Source organism: Hemitrygon akajei, chromosome 11, assembly GCF_048418815.1.
Source record: "Hemitrygon akajei chromosome 11, sHemAka1.3, whole genome shotgun sequence".
NCBI lineage: Eukaryota > Metazoa > Chordata > Chondrichthyes > Myliobatiformes > Dasyatidae > Hemitrygon > Hemitrygon akajei.
The window spans coordinates 128,021,029-128,041,722 of NC_133134.1; the positions used below are offsets into that span (position 1 = coordinate 128,021,029).

Here is a 20,694-nt window from a genome sequence, read left to right on the forward strand (position 1 = left end):
ACAAAACAAATACAAATTCATTTTTTCTACACCAAAAGAAAGTTATACAAATTGTAAATAAGACAAGTTATTATGAGCCATCCAATCCACTATTTATTCAACTAAATACCTTAAAATCCAGATATTTTGTAGATTTTAAAATGATACAGATTATGTATAAAGTAAAAAATGGACAGCTACCACAAAGTATCCAAAGATTGTTTAAAATGAGAGAAAGTCAACAAGATTTGAGAGGAACATGTGTATTTCAAAAACAAAGGATAAGAACAAATGTAAAAAATCATTGTATTTCAGTAAGGGGTGAATCTACGGAACAGTTATAAGAATTTAAAAACATGCACTACACTTAACAAGTTTTAAAAAATTATTTAAAATTATTTAATGAACAAATAAAATACATGATTTAAAATGAATGGGAGTAATGTAAATAAATGATATTTGGAGGCACACGAGTGAATCTGCAGATGCTGGAAATAAATAAAAACACAAAATGCTGGCAGAACTCAGCAGGCCAGACAGCATCTATGATCACCCTCCTGATGAAGGGTTTCGGCCAAAAAAAAAGGCCGTCTTCACTACCTCCTCCCATAGATGCTGTCTGGCCTGCTGAGTTCTGCCAGCATTTTGTGTTTTTATTAAATGATATTTGGAGTTGGATTTTGTGTTAAAAGATTATGATTTTTTTTGTTTTTGATGTGATGATTGACGCATAATATGTTGTTGTATAAGTAAGAGGGGTAGGCGTTATAAGCTGTAGCTTCAGCCTCCACTGTTTCAGTCTGTTTTAAAGAATATCTATGTTTTTTGTTGTAATTTTGTCCTATGAAATCATCGATGTAAATGATGCTTTTTGTTATGTTTGTACTGACTGAACTAAATTAATTTCTTTTATTTCAATTTCACCATGTTGGTGTATTTTTTCCCCAGGTATGCATTCTTGAAGTACACTGGCATTTTTCTTTGACATTAAAGCAATCATTTTAATGGAAGTTGTTAATGTATTAGCAATGTAAGAAGTTGCCCTTTAATAATTGGGGAAGAGCTGGAAAGGGCAAGAATGGTTGTATGAAGCTCATTAGGGTCTTTGGTCGCTGCACGAATTTGGCAGTGAACAAAATACTCCAGCTGATGGTTTAAGTATCTAACGTGTTGTAATTGTGTTTCTCATTCAGGATGAATCCTCAGGAGAGATTACGTTCTACATGAAAGGGGCTGATGTTGTCATGATGGGAATTGTTCAGTACAATGACTGGCTTGAAGAAGAGGTATGTATTCTTCCTCATTTACAACATCAGTGTCATAGGTTATTTCTTGTAAAAGGACACTGATATATTTTTCAACATTGAACAGAAATAATCATTGTTCTTTTTTTAAAAAAAGAAAGGATTCTCAATATTCATGAAGACAAGCAGCTTACATTGTGAACAAGATTTTAACTTCAGCAGCTGATGAGAATGGGGGTTAATACTGAGGCAACAGCTTTGGCATGGTGCTCATAGTCACTGCCTCATGAAGTTTGAATCTTGCAGCGTAGACAAGGGTCTCATAAATATAGAAAACTGGGATTCCAGGACCTTTATACCATGTTAAGTTTGGTTCCTGCAGGAACTGCTGATAGTAACTGATCAAAGTTGGGGGAAAGGCCAGAAGACACCGAGAAGCATTAGTAATTTTAATTATCCCTGTGTGAGAGGAGTGTATTTCTAAACTCCATAAGGGAATATTTGACTGACTTCATGCTAGGCTTTTGTTCTCCTGTCCCTTGATTGTGATGCGCCTGGGCCCTACCTGATTTATTCCTGTCCATCTGGATCTACTTTCTGTGTGTTCACAGTGACATCCTCCAGTGCCCAAAATTCGGTCCCACTCCACTAACTAAGAAGGGAAATGTTGGTTTATACGGGAGGTGGATAAACCAGTGTTCAGCATTAAAACCCAACCAGCCCAGTATTATCATGTTTAAACCTGTATCTATGGAAAATATCACTTAACAGGTCTTTAGCAAGAATCAAACATTTCCATAAAATATTTGCATTCAGTAATAGTGTTATATAGTATTCATCATAACCCTAATCCTAGTACAAGAATTCATGCAGATTTTTGATTTCCTGGAAGGAATGTCCATATGTAGATGAAGTTATCTAATTGGGAGATAGCTACTGAATATAAAGGATAGTATTTCTCAAATAGCTCTAAGTGCTTTTGGATTTGGATTTATTTATTATATGTATCGTGAAACACACAGTGAAATCGGCCATTGCATTAACAACCAACAAACCAAAGGATTTGCTAGGGCAGCTGGCAAGTGTCACCATACATTCTAGCTTTATACTTCCAGACAGATTACGGATAATGAATGAAGAATCTGACTTGTTGCTGTTATTCTGAATATTACTTGTTCACAGTGTGGCAATATGGCCAGAGAGGGACTTAGAGTTCTCGTTGTCGCCAAGAAGTCGCTAACGGAGGAGCAGTATCAGGATTTTGAGGTGACCAGCTGACTGTTTGAATTCTTGTATCAAAAGCTGAGTGTGATTCAGAGAAAAATCTCAGTTGATCCTAAATTATGCATTAGAGCAATTCAAGGTCTCTGGGGATCAATATTTAATCCATAATGTGCAATCATTTAATTGCTGTAGATGCTGTTTCATTACCAATTGCATATGGTCCGTTGTTTTGGATGTACACTGGAGTGTGTATAACTCTAGATATTGAACATACCCACTAGCAACCAGATAATGTTAATAATCACCACCCACACTGATTAGATGATGGTGCTGTTGTTGTGATGCTTAGATGTTCAGGGTACTTTGTTTTCTTAAATAACTGAACCCATGTTCAACAGCTAAACTTAAAGGAATCACGAACTACTTTCTGTTTTTTTACTTGACTTATTTTTGAAGGGGAAAAAAAAGCTCCAAAGGTTCAATTTCATATCAGAGGACATATACAGTATACAACCTGAAATCCTTACTCTCTGCAGACATCCACGAAAGGGAGATAAAACCCAAATCATGAATGACAAAAAAAATTAGAACCCCAAAGCACCTTCTACCCTCCCACACAGAAACAGCACCAAAAGCATCAACCCTCCCCTCTCTTACTACAGCAAAAGCGTCAGCCCCCCACCACCCACCAAGCAATAGCAAGCCCACAGAGACTGTGATGTAGAGTTCATCGAAAACTATTGTCCATCCAACACTTTGACACCTCAGCAAGCTCTCTCTCTCTCTCACTAACAAGGGAGAGAGAGGTATTGCTCCTGCCCAGTTCACTGTTTTAGTGTTGCAGTCTGCACCCATTGCTACTTAGAGTTCTTCTGGTTCAAGAATCAGCAAACTCTGTTGCCTTTGATAGAGAGAGAATATGAGTGCAGAGGCCTCTGACAGCCACACCCACTGCTTCAGCCTCCCACAATGCTTCAGTTGGCAACATCGGCAAGGATTCTGATCATCCGCAAGGCTGTACCCCCAAGGTGTACGTCTTCCAGGCTGCACCTGGAGATATCAAAACATTAGGCCGCCCAGCGAGTCGTGAAGAACGTAGTTTGAGCATAGCTTTAGATCATGATCAGGAGCCCAGCCATCTTGAAAAGGGGGTAAAAAAAAAAGACGTGAAAACAGGAGATTTAAACGGCTTCACAGATGAACTGGAAGAAGTCACCCTGGACCGCAAAAAACTCTGGTGCCATCGTTAGCTCCTCCCACTCCCTGCTTCTAGCTGCTGAATACTTTTTAGCAATCACTGCAGCAAATGAGCATGTTGAGTGAAGACTAAGGCTTGCCTGCTCACCATCAGCACACCAGACTAAAATCCTTTTAGCCAGAACCAGGGTTCATCCATACATCTGTACTCTTGAATGGGGAATAGAATACTTGCCATTTTGTCACAATTACTGCACCTTTCACTGACAGAGCAGTATCAACCTTTCCAAATAAATACATTATGAAATTGCATGAGAGAATGCGTGAATTAATCAATGTAATGTATGTCTCTATAGAACCGTTATAATCAAGCAAAACTGAGTGTACATGATCGGTCATTGAAAGTTGCGACTGTTATTGAGAGTCTGGAGATGGAAATGGAGCTGCTTTGCCTGACTGGAGTGGAGGACCAGCTGCAAGCTGATGTCAGGCCTACTCTGGAGATGCTGAGAAATGCTGGGATAAAGGTATGAAACACTGGTCCAAGAGCAAGCAAAGCCAGAGTTCTGACTTGCCTAACCTTGTTCGTTCTTGACTTCTTGTTGACATAGGGCAAACTCTACTGGAATTCTGATGTGCTTTGTACCTGGTGTGAGCTATCCGCAGACGTAGCTTTCAAATCCAATGAATTCAGTGCATTTGGTCATCTCCCATATTACTGTAGCCCTCACAAAGTTATGCACACATCATAACATGTTGCATCAATTCTGATATCATTAATTTCTGGGCAATTTTACACCTTTTAGGTATGGATGCTTACTGGAGACAAACTTGAAACAGCAACTTGTACAGCAAAAAATGCACATCTGGTGACAAGGAATCAAGATATCCACATTTTCCGAACGGTAAGTATTTGCGTACTGATTTTTTTTTTTGTTTGTTTTTATTGTTACTGCTGGACAAACAATTGGGTGACATTGAACAGTGGAATCTTTAAAAACATGCATTTCCTTCAAAAGGCTGTGCGGACACCTGCACATCTTTCAGTAAATGTTATTGCAGATGATGACTTTAAGCAGTTCAGTCTTGGAGATGCTTTCCTTTCCTCAGATTTCACTTCAGGAATGGTGATAATCACCTCTGATGTTTGCCCAAGTTGTGATTTTGTAAAAAAAATTTAGCCCGGAACAGTGTCCAACTATCCTGTAAGGTTTCTCCTCCCAGTAGAGTGCTGTCAGTAGCTGATTTTTCTCCCTCTAATTTTGCCAGCGAAAGGGCAGCAACATTCATTGTTCTCTCATCACAATATTGTTATCTCAATGATATTACCTCTTAAATTTAAATTGCCTTGGTACAGTGGTACTCAAAGCTCAGGGTTTCAAGGGTGAGCTTTCATTTCATAGCACTGAGGGGGTAATGTAAACTGGGTGTATTTCAGGAGTTGTTTGGGTGATACAGCTGTAGTTTCAATAAGATGCATACAATAAGCCAATGTCATACAACTTGGTAACATAAAATGATTATTTTTTATTCTCTATTGCTATATTAAGGATGCAAAAGAAAAAAAACAATTAAAGTTAATCACAATCCTTCTTTAAACTTGCCAACTTTTTAGATGCTTAGCTCTGAAACCTCCTTGTTTTCAATTTTTGGAAATATAATGGTGAACACACTGTTCATAGGCATGATCTATTTCTGATTTTGTTCTCTCTTCCAGTTTCCTCACATTAATACACTGTACCTACTTTGTAACCTGTCTGTTTCTTTAGCTGAAGTCTAATTCCCTATTAACAAGCAAATTAAATCTGTGTAGATGCTCAGTCTTCAAGGAAGATGAGTGCTGCTACTAATATGGGACATATTTCATTATTAGTACTAAGTTGGTAATTCCTTGTACTTTCTAGTACACAGCTATTATAGAATAAATGTGGATCAAGTAATGATTTTTAAAAAATCATTGCATGATTCTGTTAGCATTTTCTCTTCTTACCAGTTTTTTCCCCCTCTGGTGTTAGTTCCAACCAAGATGGTGTTCTGTGCCTCTGGAGTTCTCCTGTTTCTGTTCCTCATTTACTTGTGCTTTGCCAGTGCACATGCAGCACATGTCTCATATTTCAGGTTAATCTGTACAGTTAGTGTTTCACTTATAGATAACCAATCGAGGAGAAGCACACTTGGAACTTAATGCTTTCAGAAGAAAACATGATTGTGCTCTGGTCATATCTGGAGACTCATTGGAGGTGAGTACTGATTTCAGTCAAATACATGCAGCTTCAGAGCACGTTAAGTTGAGCCATACACTATCATTTGCAGATGATGGATTTCAATCAAAACTTATGGAACCCTCAACAGTCATATTATCATTGGGCCTTTTCATCAAAGCATGTGACATGAAAAAATCCCCTTTGATCTATCTCATAAGGTAGAGTGACTCATTGGGACTCTATAGTTAAGCGTGTTTGGCTTTGTCAGTTGTGCAGGTCAGATGTTAGTGAGATGATGTCTGACTTGTGCAATTAGAACTATTATAAATGCGCAGCTTCTTTTAGAGTGGTATTAGAGAAGAACTCTGAAGTAAATACTGATTGTTCACCTTTAGACTGTGTGTGCAATCTAATAAATATTGCATAGTCGGCCCTACTTATCCGCGAGTTCTGCATCCGCGAATTCAACCAACTGCAAATCGAGAAAACCCAGAAGTGCTCTTCCAGCACTCGTTCTTTGAGCATGTACAGACTTGTTCTTGTCATTATTCCCAAAACAATTCAGTATAACAACTATTTGCATAGCATTTACATTGTATTAGGTATTATGGGTAATGTATAATGTATACCGGAATATTATGGGTAATGTGTAAGTATACGGGAGGATGTGCATAGGTTATTGTGGATTGGGATTGAAAAAAATCAGAAGTTCTCTTAATAAGTAAGTCGGAACAGCTACATCCAGTATTATTTAGCATCAGTTAGTCAAACGTTTGTCTTAGAAAATATATATTTTACCTTTCTTATGCATATAAAACACTTAAGAAACGTACGTATTTCAATAATTAAACCTCTGCGTTGCTTAGTAATAAACGTAGCTTTCATCGGGGCAGGGCCTTTCTCACTTTATCCTTTAAAATTGTTCCAATCCTTGACTGACTGTAGCCTAACACTCTTCCAATGACTGATGGTGTTTCAATTCTTTCTGATCACTTCATTATTTCCACTTTATTTTCAATCGTGATTGCGATTATTTTCGTGAACAGAAACACTGCGGATTCAGACCTCTGCCAGGACCTTTGATAAAGTCCCATGTAGGAGCATAGTAGGCAAAATTAGGGCACATGGCATTGGGGGCAGAGTACTGACATGAATTGAAAATTGGCTGGCTGACAGGAAACAAAGAGTAGCGATTAACGGGTCCCGTTCGGAATGGCAGGCTGTGACCAGTGGGGTACCGCAAGGTTCGGTGCTGGGACTGCAGCTGTTTACAATATACATTAATGATTTAGATGAAGGGATTAAAAGTAACATTAGCAAATTTGCTGATGACACAAAGCTGGGTAGCAGTGTGAAATGTCAGGAGGATGTTATGAGAATGCAGGGTGACTTGGACAGGCTAGGTGAGTGGGCAAATGTATGGCAGATGCAGTTTAATGTGGATAAATGTGAGGTTATCCACTTTGGTGGCAAGAACAGGAAGGCAGATTACTATCTAAATGGAGTCAAGTTAGGAAAAGGGGAAGTACAACGAGATCTAGGTGTTCTTGTACATCAGTCAATGAAAGCAAGCATGCAGGTACAGCAGGCAGTGAAGAAAGCTAATGGCATGCTGGCCTTCATAACAAGAGGAATTGAGTATAGGAGTAACGAGGTCCTTCTGCAGCTGTACAGGGCCCTGGTGAGACCACACCTAGAGTATTGTGTTCAGTTTTGATCTCCAAATTTGAGGAAGGACATTCTTGCTATTGAGGGAGTGCGGTGTAGGTTCACAAGGTTAATTCCCAGAATGGCGGGACTGTCATATGTTGAAAGATTGGAGCGACTGGGCTTGTATACACTGGAATTTAGAAGGATGAGAGGGGATCTGATTGAAACACATAAGATTATTAAGGGATTGGACACGCTGAAGGCAGGAAGCATGTTACCGCTGATGGGTGAGTCCAGAACTAGAGGCCACAGTTTAAGAATAAGGGGTAGGCCATTTAGAACAGTGATGCGGAAAAACTTTTAAACCCAGAGAGTGGTGGATATGTGGAACGCTCTGCCCCAGAAGGCAGTGGAGGCCAATTCTCTGCATACTTTCAAGAGAGAGTTAGATAGAGTTCTTATAGATAGCGGGGTCAAGGGATATGGGGAAAGGGCAGGAACGAGGTACTGATGGCGTATGATCAGCCATGATCACAGTGAATGGCGGTGCTGGCTAGAAGGGCCGAATGGCCTACTCCTGCACCTACTGTCTATTGTCCTAAAGACCACTGCTCTGATACAGGTTAAATAAAGGACTTGAGTATCCGCGTTGTTTGGTATCCGCGAGGGGTCCCAAAACCAGTCCCTCGCGGATAAGGAAGGCCGACTGTACCTCACTGTTGTTCCTTTGATTTTTAGGTATGCCTGAAGTTTTATGAGTATGAGTTCATGGAACTTGCCTGTCAGTGCCCTGCTGTAGTCTGCTGTCGATGTGCCCCCACACAGAAAGCACAGATTATACGCCTGTTACAGCAGCGGACTCGCAAGTTAACATGTGCAGTAGGTGAGAAGTCTCAAATGTCTTACATTGATATTATCTTAAAGAGTGTTTCTAGATTTTTTTCTTTGTTTAACTCAGAATTTCAACCTATTAACTTCAATGGCAGTAACATTTTAGCATCTTGAAATTAGTAAAATGACCCAAGTGCTAGCAAACACTATATGGTATTAAAACAAGTAAAATGCAAAAACAATTGTTAAAGAAGTTTTAAGAAGAGTTTAGTAGAAAAGAGGTTTAGTTGCATGTGAGACACACTGCCGGCGCTAGCATAGAGAAAAATAGTATTAAGCAAGGAAAGATTAGAGGTATTTAACTTGTATTAAATTAATAAAAGATTAGAGATAGATAACTTGTATTAAATCAAGTAAACTTATCTTTACATAAAATAGATACAGGATAACTGAATGTGCTGTGAGTGTATTTTATCACAAGTCAGTCTAAGAATTTAAAAAATCAAGGTAATACAGTAATGGGCCATTCTTCCCTTCTCTGCCATTCAATAAGATATTTGAACTTTTACCTCTATGCTTCTTTTCTGCATGAACTCAGTATTTCTTGATCCTCTGAAAATGCGACTGAAAATCTCCAGGAGTGACTTTCCCTCTTCCATCCCAGTATCATTTCCATGAAATTCCCATGCATTGCTCGCTTTGAAACATTACAGAGAAATTTAGATCATACTATATCATAAATACTTGTTGCTAGGCTCTCCTGGAATGACAATTGTCAAGTATTTCCATGTTTGTGACCTGTAAACTATGTCCTGTATTTAGGTTATTGATCCTTTGACCACTCATTTCCATTCCCATCTCACACAGTTTTGCCCCATGCCCAACTAGCTGTCTTTATCCGTATGTCAAACACCTGACCTCCCAGCTTGGGTTCCAGTGCTGTTGCAGTTGGCAGCAGTGGGCCTCATTGTATTTATTTATTGAGATATAGTGTGGAACAGGCTCTTCCATCCCTTCGAGCCACACCACCCAGCGATTTCCCCCCAATTTAACCCTGGCCTAACCATGGGACAGGACAATTTACAGTGGCCAATTAACTTAGCAATTGGTACACCTTTGGACTGTGGGAAGAAACCGGAGCACTTGGAGGAAATCCACGCGGTCACAAGGAGAATGGACAAACTCCTTATGGGCAGCGGCAGAAATGCATGAGAATTTCTGGGCAAGTAGTCCAACCGTACTCGAGTTTCGAAACTTTCGACATCATCATTCGACTGGTATGCAGTTGTGCATTTGCTCGCAGTCGCAGACATTCACAAAGAGGAGTTTCCTTGGGCACGTGGCAAGAACACTGCCATCAGTAGGCTACTACATTTGGTGGATCATTGCTCCCCGATCCTTTCCACCGTAAGCTTCCCAAAACACGTGCAGCAGCCAGCAACAGGGCAACTATCGTGACATTGATCTAACCTTGCCACACCTTTTTAGCTCAGGACAATGATGCTAAGCATCATATCCCTCACACCTTATCCTGTCGAGATCAGCCATCTCAACTCAGACCCAGGATGCAGCCTGGAATCATTCTCATCTTTGTGATAGAACCAGCACACACATAACAGCAAATTCCTATATCTGCGTAGTGAATAATGGTGGCATCCATTAGTCTCACCTGGAAAGTCTACTAGAGTATCCTTTCCAGGGCACAGGCCTGGGCAGGGTTGTATGGAAGACTGGTAGTTGCCCATTCTGCAAGTCTCCCCTCTCCACGACACCGATGTTGTCCAAGGGAAGGGCAAGGGCCGATACAGCTTGGCACCAGTGACATCACAGGAATTGCCACAGTGAGGTTGAAGTCATCGTCGGATTGACTTAGGGACTCCAGCTCCGGATTTGTCCTCAGGGTTTACTCCTGAATCCTTTCCCATGAGTGGGTATGGCTGCAAGGCAGCGGAGGTTTGAAATCAGAGCTTTCCCTCTCTTAGATGGACTGCCTTCCCAGGCTGACGAGCTCCATCTACCCAAAGCACTGGTTTTAAGGCGCCAGGACCCGCCTTCGTGGGTGATCCTTGATGAATAGTGATGATCCTTGATATCATCAATAGCTGTGCCCAGCGCAAAGCAAATAATACACCACAGACAGTGCACTTCTTTCAGTAGACACTAGGTGACACTGTTGCATAATCCAACCTGATTTGATATTGCTAATCGGCAGGACACATTCGCCTGCTCTTATGTAAACGGGCTGTGAAGTGCCTGCAGCTGGAAACACACACTCTTGGGGAGTGCCACAGCAGGCCTGGTTTACTGCAGCCTGCACAGTTGTGTAAAAAGTGGTGCAATTCTTTTGAAAGCATGTATATAGGTGATGCACAAGGGTAGAAAACAATTGTAAACACAAAGTGCACTGCAGATGCTGTGGTGAAATCAAGACGTACAAAAAAGCTGGATGAACTCAGCAGGTCAGGCAGCATGCGTTGAAAGAAGCAGTCAACATTTCGACCCGAAACAGCTTTTTTGTACGTCTAGAAAACAATTGTTCCCTCTAGTACAGTAATTGACAGGAATGGGGAAAAAAACCTTCACAGCAAGTTTGACTGAAAGACTTGAGTGGAAGGGCAATAACTGGTGGTAACTGTGAGTGCCCAGGTGGAACTAAAGGTGACGTAAGAAGGACCTTCCTATTTTAGCCAATCTCAAGCGTCTGCTCCTAAAGTTGACTTGCTGTTGCATTCCTCTGGCAGTTCTGTGACATTAAGTGCTTAGCGTGAAGCCCTGCACACCAGTCCACAACAGAAAGTGTGAACTGTTTATGGAACAGGCACACTCTGTCTAGACAAAGTGACACTGGGTTTGTCCCTGCTCCCTCTCCCCGCTGGATCTCTCTACCTCCAGTACCATTAAAGTGCAGCCACCAGCTGCTGTGTCTCAGGTCTCTTCCTGCCCCATTCTCCTCTCTCTGCTGCATTGATCCACTCCCTGCTGTACTCTCACAACTCTATTCATGGCCTTTCAGCAGCATCACACACTATATCCTTGTATTCACTGACACACTGTACGTCCCTTGCTGTCACGCTCTCCACACCCTTAGTTCCAAGCTCTCTGCCCTGGCTCACCATATCTGTGCTGTTCCTTTGCACTTGGCCAATGAAACAAACATCTTCCACTAAATAGAAGTCACTCTGAGTACTCAGCAGGTGGGGCAGCATCTGACAAGAGAGGTTTAAAGTTGACTTCCCACGTTGATGAACCCACATCTGAACAGTTACCAGAACTCGGTGGATCCTCTAATGCAGAAATGAAGCTCTTACCGTTGTCGGCTTTCTATAACAAGCGCTCTCCAAGTCATTCAGAAACATTGCCTTGAAGCAAAATATTGTTTATGAGGTTCTTCACACTTTAACCTCAGAGAACAAACATTTTCCACTCCCTCAAGTCAGGAAGCTGGATGCATTTCCTCCCTTTCCCCCCCCAGTGACCACTGCTGTGCAGCATCCGCTTTATCTTCATGACAGGAGGCTGACACTAATAGGAACAAACCCCAGGAGTGAAGTCTTGGGAGGGGCGATTGTACCAGCTACTCGAAAGGGCAGTCCTGGAATTGTAGTTAGTGTCAAGGAGAAGCACCTTCCAGTACTGTATGAAGGTACTGTGAATTCTGTCCGTTAAGGTGACAGGAAGAGTGCAGATGTTTGGGAAATGGAGGAGATGTGGGTGAGGGCAGCGTCAATAGTGGTCAGTCTCCTTCATTTCCCTGACTTCAGTGCTCACCCCACCTTCCCGTCGCTTTAACAAGGGTACAGTTCCTCTTGTTCTTGCCTACTAACACATGAGCCTCCATATCCAACACATCATTCTCTGCAATTTTTGCTATTTTCAACGGGACCCTACCACCAAACACATCTTTACCTCCCCCTCACTCTCCACTTTCTACAGGGATTGCTCCCTCTGTGATTCTTTGTTCGTTCATCCCTCCCCGCTAATCTCCCCCCTGCCATTTATTCTTGCAAGTGGAAGAAGTTCCACACCAGCCCATTCACCACCTCTCTCAGCTCCATTCAGGGCCCCAAGCTGTCTTTCCAGGTGAGGCAACACTTCACCTGTGATTCTGGATTTTCCAGTGGCCAACCATTTTAATTCCAATACCTACTCCCATTCCAACATGTCAGTCCATGACCTCTTCTGCTGCACTGATGAGGCCACCCTCAGGTTGGAGGAGCAACACCTCATATTCTGTCTGGGTAACCTCCAACCTGATGGCATGATTTCTTCAATTCCGATAATTTTCCACCTCCCCTTTCACTCTTCAATTAGTCACTGGCCCGTACACCTTACCTATTCTCTTGTCCTCGCCTACCCTATCACTTCCCCCTGGTGCCCCTCCTCCTTCCCTTTCCCACATGGTCCACTCTCCTCTCCTGTCAGATTCCTTCTTTTCCAGCCCTTTACCACTTCCACTTATCACCCCTAAGGTTCTTTCTTCATCCCCCTTCCACCAACCACCTGGCTTCACCTATCACCTTGTTTGTCCTTATTCCCTTCCCCCCACATCTTCATCCTGGCGTCTTCCCTTTCCTTTCCTGGCCTGATGAAAGGTCTCGGCCCGAAATGTTGACCGTTTATTCATTTCCATGGATGCTACCTGACCTGTTGAGAGTTCCTCCAGCATTTTGTTAGCTGATACCCTGTTTCTTTGATATCTCGTTCCCTTGTTACTGGTGCCAGGCCAGGTTTGATGTCTAGTGTGGGCTCAGGTAAGCCCTGAGGATCTGAGCCTAACATTACTTTGTCAGAGCTGTTGTGTCTAACCTCAAACCTTTACTATTGCCTCTACAATGTTCCTCCTTGTGAACAAATGCCTGCTTATTTTACTGGCTACTTCTGTTAAGAAGTTGGGGCTAGTCTGAGATTACTATCCAAAACCTCTTGGTTTTGTACGAAAATTGGGATTGTTTTTCAATGATAGATGTTTCCCTCTCGGATATCAGTCTGTTTGTAGTCCTACAACCAGAGCAGGCAGCACAATTTGGTCAGAAAGTTGAGAAATAAACCCTGAGGAACTGTGGACAGGGCTTTTGCAATGGATCAAAGGAATACATATTCAGGCTTTATCTAGCCCTTTGGCCGTATGAGGTGCATCATGAGTTTTGTCGAGAAGTAAGAGAGAGCTTTCTGTCAAAATTGTTAAATATTTTAAGTTTTAAAAAAACTGTTAAAATCAAATGATTAAAAGTAAAATAATAATGTCTTAAAATTAAATGCACATGAAAACCTTTGGAAACCTGAGAGATGGTTTAATCCAGTAGGACACAGCTCACTATGTGAAGTCAGTGACGAGTACATTGGCTGTGGTGCTGTCTGCAAGTTGTGGCCTTCCTGCGCTCAACAGTGCATGTGTGGAAGATCAACTGTGACCAGAGTTTGAATCAGATCTGAGGTCTGCAGTCAGCAATATTTGCCCATGATTGCAAATGCAACTCTTACTGCTGAGTCTGTGATTGCAGATATCAAAGCACGATATATGAGAGTTTTCTTCAGTCTTTAACATTAATCCACTATGATCCAATATAAGTTCTTGCCTATCCTGGTAATATGTAAAAACAATATGACTCAATATTCATACTATGCCACTGGAAACTCAGAGGTGTGTTTCATGTTGTGTCGTAATCTGAAGACATGCTAGATTTAAAACTGCTCTTGCTTTGACGAGTACATGTTTCATTACAGGGGACGGAGGAAATGATGTGAGTATGATCCAGGCTGCAGACTGTGGAGTGGGCATTGAAGGCAAGGTAAGGATTCAGAAATACACACTGAACTGTTCCGTTAGATTGGTTGAATTTACTAACGTAGGATCAATCAATTCTAAATAATGATTTACAAGTAGATTTGCCATGAGGAGCAGATGTGAATGAGACCCAGTTGTTGGACTGACTTTATATCCTGATTTATTTAGACACGAGGAAGGGGTTTTACCTCCTCAGAATGTGGGTTTTGCAGCCATCAGCTGGGGTTAGTAATTTATAGAATTGTACTATAGTCTGGAAATATGCAGCCAATCCATTAGCTTCTGAATTTATCCAAAACCTCACAGGCAGCATTCTGGAACTGTGGGAGAGGTAGGCCCATAACTTATTATGTAAATCACTTATCATGAGCAAATGTACCTATTGTTTTGGAATTTAACTCAGACCACATTGGTTTGCCAAATTCTTCAGAATTTGGCAGTGAAAAGAGCTTGATTTAGAGTACTTTTGGGTGGGAAGTGACTCCAATCTTGCAATAAATACATCAGTTTACAAAAACAAAATTCGGTAAAACTGGAAGTCCAGCACATTCAGGATTATGGCAGTGCCAGACGAGCAGATTTTCTGAATCATTGCACTTTATTCTTACTAATATACCAATACACCTTGACTTCACTTTAAAAAAAATCAGTTACTCAGTATTACCATTTACTTAGTGAACAACGTTGGCTTAAAAAGAACAGGGGAAATGGGACCTCAGCAAATCAAAAGGGAGAGCAGGAATCAGGGCCCCACTGAGCTGAAAGGGTGCAGAGCAAATTGGGTGAGCCAAAGCAGTGGAATTTCCAAATAGTCAGAAAGCAGGTAATTGACATTTAATTGCACTGTGGGATCTGTACATCTGACACAGTACTTCTGTCAATGCTGCACATGTTAGGCTGCATCTGAATGAACAGTGCTAACTGACACCCTTTCAGCTCAGTTACAGCTCCATGATTGTTCTGCTGGGGCTTTCGTCTTTATTCATTTTGCATGATCTGAGTATCACTAGCAGGGGAGCATTAGTGTCCATTCCTAATTGCCCTTGAATTGAGAGGCTTGCTAGACTATTTCAAGATGTTAAAATTAACAGTAGTCTGCTGTGTGCTTCACAGTCTAGCATTAAAGGTTGGACAGCTGTAATGGGGAGACAAAGGCACTTAAGACCAGACCCAGGAGAATATACGATAAGATGTGGTGTTGCAGTAGAATTAACAAGGCAGCATGTCTGAGTAGTGCAGACTTCAGGATGTAGGTGAATGTGGTGTTCGTGCCTTTCCTCATCTGATAAAATCTGTTTACATGCACCACCTTCCTGCAACTTATATCTGTAGCCTCCTCTTTGGCCAGAGTTGGGGATTTTTTTGAGTCAAAACGAGGCACCTTCCCTCCTGTCAGCGGAGAAGTTGCTGTCCTTTTGCCCCTTTTCAGCCAAATTCAGCTGCATCAATGAGTTTGGAAGTACTTTTTACTTCCCATGGTCCAGATTCCTGCCCTTAACAGTGTAGGAAACTCTGGAGTCCATCGAATGCAATGTGTTCAACTTGTATTTAAATACCCAGAGGTGGAATTGGAATGTCATTCTTGTACCAGTGCTGATGCGTGTTATGAGCAAGGCTGTGCTATTGTCATTCTGACGAGTGTGTTGTCATAAGTCTCCTGTACTGGCAAAGAAGCCTCACCTCAGTCCACAGCAGATTTGACGATTACAATTCCACTCATATTGCAGCAAGCTGCTTGATTTGCATTCAAACCATTTCTTCTGGCGAATTCCTAGAGTGGGCTGGTGTCCATGTTGCATGTTTACTGACTACAGCCCTAATGTATTTCTGCAGAGTTTTATATTATGATTTATCTTATATACACAGAGCACTACCTAATCAACAGGCAGCACTCATGGAAAAAAATAATTAATCATGTAAAGTGCTCCAAGGAGTTGAAATTTGTTAAAACAGTGTGACAGGTGCAAGTGATGTGAGATAACCTCCGAGACAAAGAATAATAAAGATTCCTTTGCAGTGCTCAATAAAATTCAAAATTACCGTGGGTGCTGGAAATCTGAAACAAAAGCACAAAATACTCAAAACACGTAACAAGGGACTCGGCCCCATACTGTTTTATTTCCCTCCATGGATGCAGACTGGCCTGCTGAGTTCTTCCAGCATTTTGTGACTGTTGCCCAAGATTTCCAGCATCTGCTGAATATCTTGGATTGTCAGAGAGAGAGAGAGAGAGAGAGAGAGAGAGAGGGAAAAAAGAGCCTGAGATGCAGCCTGACCTGCTGAGTGTTTCCAGAATGTTCTGTTTTTGTAGTGTAAGCTGTTGTATTGTACCACAGCTTCTTTTGGTGGTGTTTACCTTCAGTTTAAGTGGAGTCTCAGCCAGTTAGAGATGGCATCTAGAGTTACCAGCTCCCAGCATCAGGAGCTGTTAACATCATGGCAGGAAGGTGCATGACGTGATAAGCCATCTGAAAGTGCATGACTCTGCACTGAAAATGAAGCAATTCCAGGAAATTAAGTGAACACGACAGGCAACATTGCTGACTGCAAAGTAAACATTTTTGAAGGCTTGAATGTGTAGATATATTGCACAGCTCATATTTCATATTAAAGAATTCTGATTTCTGAGCCAAACAGAAGAGCTAATTATTTTCAAAGCGAAAGGTCGCAGTCCAGAGAGACTGAGAGGTCACAAGAAACAGGAATTTACTGACAAAGACTGATCATCAGAGGTCACTTTCAAGGAGGAAAGGAGAAAAGTGATTTTAATTTGGCAGAAGCACATAAGCAGAGGCATATTCCTTCGGAAATCTGAAATGCTGTTTGGAAATCGGTTTAAGGAATATGCGTTTACCAGTGCCAGAAACTCTGTGGAAGTGTACTAAATAGCAGGTTTCACTTGCACTTTTCCTTGCATCATCCCTCCCCACTGATCTCCATCCTGGTACTTATCCTTACAAGCAGAACCAGTGCTACACCAGACCCTACACCTCCTCCCTCACTACCAATCAGGACCCCAAACAGTCCTTCCTGGAGAGGCGATACTTCATCTGTGAGTCTTTTGGGGTCATATACTGTGTCCAGGGTTCCCAGAATGGCCTCCTGTATATCGGTAAGACTCAGTGTAGATCGTGAGACTGCTTCACCGAGCACCTACGCTGTCTGTCAGAAAAGATAGGATCTCCTGGTGGCCACCCATTTTAATTCCAGTTCCCATTCCCATTCTGATATGTCTGTCCATGACCACCTCCACTGTCATGGTGAGGCCACACTTGGGTTGGAGGAAGCCTGTGTCTGGGTAGCCTCCAATCAGATGGCATGAACATAGATTCCTTGAACTTCCTGGTATGGCCCATCTTCACCAATCCCTATCTCCTTTCTCCCCCCTCACCTTATCTTTTTGCCCACCCTCTGGTGTTCCTACCCCTTTCTTCCATGGCCTTCTGTCCTCTTCTATCAGACTCCCCCTTCTCCAGCCCTGTATCTCTTTCACCAATCAACTTCCCAGCTCTTTACTTCATCCCTCCCCCTCCTGGTTTCACCTATCACCTTGTGTTTCTTTCTCCCCTCCCCCCGCCTTTTAAAATCTATTCCTCAGCTTTTTTTCTGCAGTCCTGCTGAATGGTCTCGACCCAAAACGTCGACTGTACTCTTTTCCATAGATGCTGCTGGCCTGCTGAGATGTTCCAGCATTTTGTGTGTGTCACTTTTCATGCACTTGTGGTCCTTCATGCAATGATTAATGAAAATAATTATCTCTGATATACCAACAGTCAGAAAACAAATACTAACTACTTAGTAATATTTTTAGTTTACGTTGATTTATTTTGCATTTCTGGTATGACATACAGTTGAATGGAATTTGTGGCTATATTTTCATTCTTGCAAACTCCTAGTATTAAAGGTCAAAAGTCAGATCTATTTTGGTACATGCTGAAATCATAATCATACAACATGGAAAAAAGCACCTTGACCTAAATTGGCCATGCCAACTGTGCTGTCAGCAAGCCAGTACTATCTACCATTAAAACCTTTCCTGTCAATGTACTTATCTAGATGGCTTTTAAGTGTTGCCAGTGTGCCTGCCTCAACCATTATCTTAGAACATAGAACAATACAGCACAGTACAGGCCATTCGGCCCACAATGTTGTGCCGACCCTTAAACCCTTCCTCCCATATAACCCTCCACCTTAAATTCCTCCATATACCTGTCTAGTAGTAGCTGAAATTTCACTAGTGTGTCTGCCTCCACCACTGACTCAGGCAGTGTAAAAAACCTTCCTCTAATAACTCCTTTGAACTTTCCCCCCCTTACCGTAAAGCCATGTCCTCTTGTACTGAGCAGTGGTGCCCTGGGGAAGAGGCGCTGGCTGTCCACTCTGTCTATTCCTCTTAATATCTTGTATACCTCTATCATGTCTCCTCTCATCCTCCTTCTCTCCAGAGAGTAAAGCCCTAGCTCCCTTAATCTCTGATCATGATGCATACTCTCTAAACCAGGCAGCATCCTGGTAAATCTCCTCTGTACCATTTCTAATGCTTCCACATCCTTCCGATTGTGAGGCGACTAGAACTGGACACAGTACTCCCAAGTGTGGCCTAATCAGAGTTTTATAGAGCTGCATCATTACCCCACGACTCTTAAACTCTATCCCTCGACTTGCGAAAGCTAGCACTCCATAAGCTTTCTTAACTACCCTATCTACCTGTGAGGCAACTTTCAGGGATCTGTGGACATGTACCCCCAGATCCCTCTGCTCCTCCCCACTCCCAAGTATCCTGCCATTTACTTTGTACTCTGCCTTGGGGTTTATCCTTCCAAAGTGTACCACCTCACACTTCTCCAGGTTGAATTCCATCTGCCACTTCTTAGCCCACTTCTGCATCCTATTAATGTCTCTCTGCAATCTTCGACAATCCTCAACGCTATCCACAACACCACCAACCTTTATGTCGTCTGCAAACTTGCCAACCCACCCTTCTACCCCCACATCCAGCTTGTTAATAAAAATCCCGAAAAGTAGAGGTCCCAGAACCGATCCTTGTGGTACACCACTAGTCACAACCCTTCAATCCGAATGTACACCCTCCACCATGACCCTCTGCTTTCAGCAGGCAAGCCAATTCTGAATCCACCTGGCCAAACTTCCCTGGATCCCATGCCTTCAGACTTTCTGAATAAGCCTACCGTGTGGAACCTTGTCAAATGCCTTACTAAGATCCATGTAGATCACATCCACTGCACTACCCTCATCTATATGCTTGGTCACCTCCTCAAAGAACTCTTATCAGGCTTGTTAGACACGATCTGCCCTTCACAAAGCCATGCTGACTGTCCCTGATCAGACCATGATTCTCTAAATGCCCATAGATTCTATTTCTTAAGAATCTTTTCCAACAGCTTTCCCACCACAAACGTAAGGCTCACTGGTCTATAATTACCCGGACTATCCCTACAACCTTTTTTGAGCAAGGGGACAACATTTGCCTCCCTCCAATCCTCCGGTACCATTCCCGTGGACAACGAGGACATAAAGATCCTAGCCAGAGGCTCAGCAATCTCTTCCCTCGCCTTGTGGAGCAGCCTGGGGAATATTCCGTCAGGCCCCGGGGACTTATCCGTCCTAATGTATTTTAACAATTCCAAAACCTCTTCTCCCTTAATATCAACATGCTCCAGAACATCAACCTCACTCACATTGTCCTCACCGTCATCAAGTTCCCTCTCATTGGTGAATACTGAAGAAAAGTATTCATTGAGGACCTCGCTCACTTCCACAGCCTCCAGGCACATCCTCTCACCTTTATCTCTAATCGGTCCTATCTTCACTTCTGTCAACCTTCTGTTCTTCACATAATTGAAGAATGCCTTGGGGTTTTCCTTTACCCTACTCGCCAAGGCCTTCTCATCCCCCCTTCTTGCTCTCCTCAGCGCCTTCTTAAGCTCCTTTCTTGCTACCCTGTATTCCTCAATAGACCCATCTGATCCTTGCTTCCTAAGCCTCACGTATGCTGCCTTCTTCCATCTGACTAGGTTTTCCAGTTCACTTGTCACCCATGGTTCCTTCACCCTACCATTCTTTATCTTCCTCACCAGGACAAATTTATCACTAACCTCCTGCAAGAGATCCTTAAACATCGACCACATGTCCATTGTACATTGCCCTGCAAAAACACCCGCAAGTTCTAGCCTTATAGCCTCATAATTTGCCCTTCCCCAATTAAACATTTTCCTGTCCTCTCTGATTCTATCCTTTTCCATGATAATGTTAAAGGTCAGGGAGTGGTGGTCACTGTCCCCTAGATGCTCACCCACTGAGAGATCTGTGACCTGACCCGGTTCATTACCTAATACCAGATCTAGTATGGCATTTCCCCTTGTCGGCCTGTCAACATACTGTGACAGGAATCCATCCTGGACACACTTAACAAACTCTGCCCCATCTAAACCCTTGGAACTAATCAAGTGCCAATCAATATTAGGGAAGTTAAAGTCACCCATGATAACAACCCTGTTATTTTTGCAACTTCCCAAAATCTGCCTCCCAGTCTGCTCCTCGGTATCTCTGCTGCTACTAG

The 20,694-nt window shown here is 42.3% G+C and overlaps 1 protein-coding gene across 1 annotated transcript in view; it reads left to right on the forward strand.

Moving 5' to 3' along the window:
• Positions 1–20,694, forward strand: part of atp9a (ATPase phospholipid transporting 9A) — a 182,950-nt gene that overhangs the window by 122,704 nt on the left and 39,552 nt on the right. Inside the window, exons 16-22 of the mRNA XM_073061648.1 lie at positions 1,173–1,265; positions 2,406–2,489; positions 4,001–4,171; positions 4,451–4,549; positions 5,795–5,884; positions 8,237–8,381; positions 14,054–14,118. Coding sequence (XP_072917749.1) covers positions 1,173–1,265; positions 2,406–2,489; positions 4,001–4,171; positions 4,451–4,549; positions 5,795–5,884; positions 8,237–8,381; positions 14,054–14,118 — 747 coding nt within the window. The remainder of the gene's footprint in view (positions 1–1,172; positions 1,266–2,405; positions 2,490–4,000; positions 4,172–4,450; positions 4,550–5,794; positions 5,885–8,236; positions 8,382–14,053; positions 14,119–20,694) is intronic.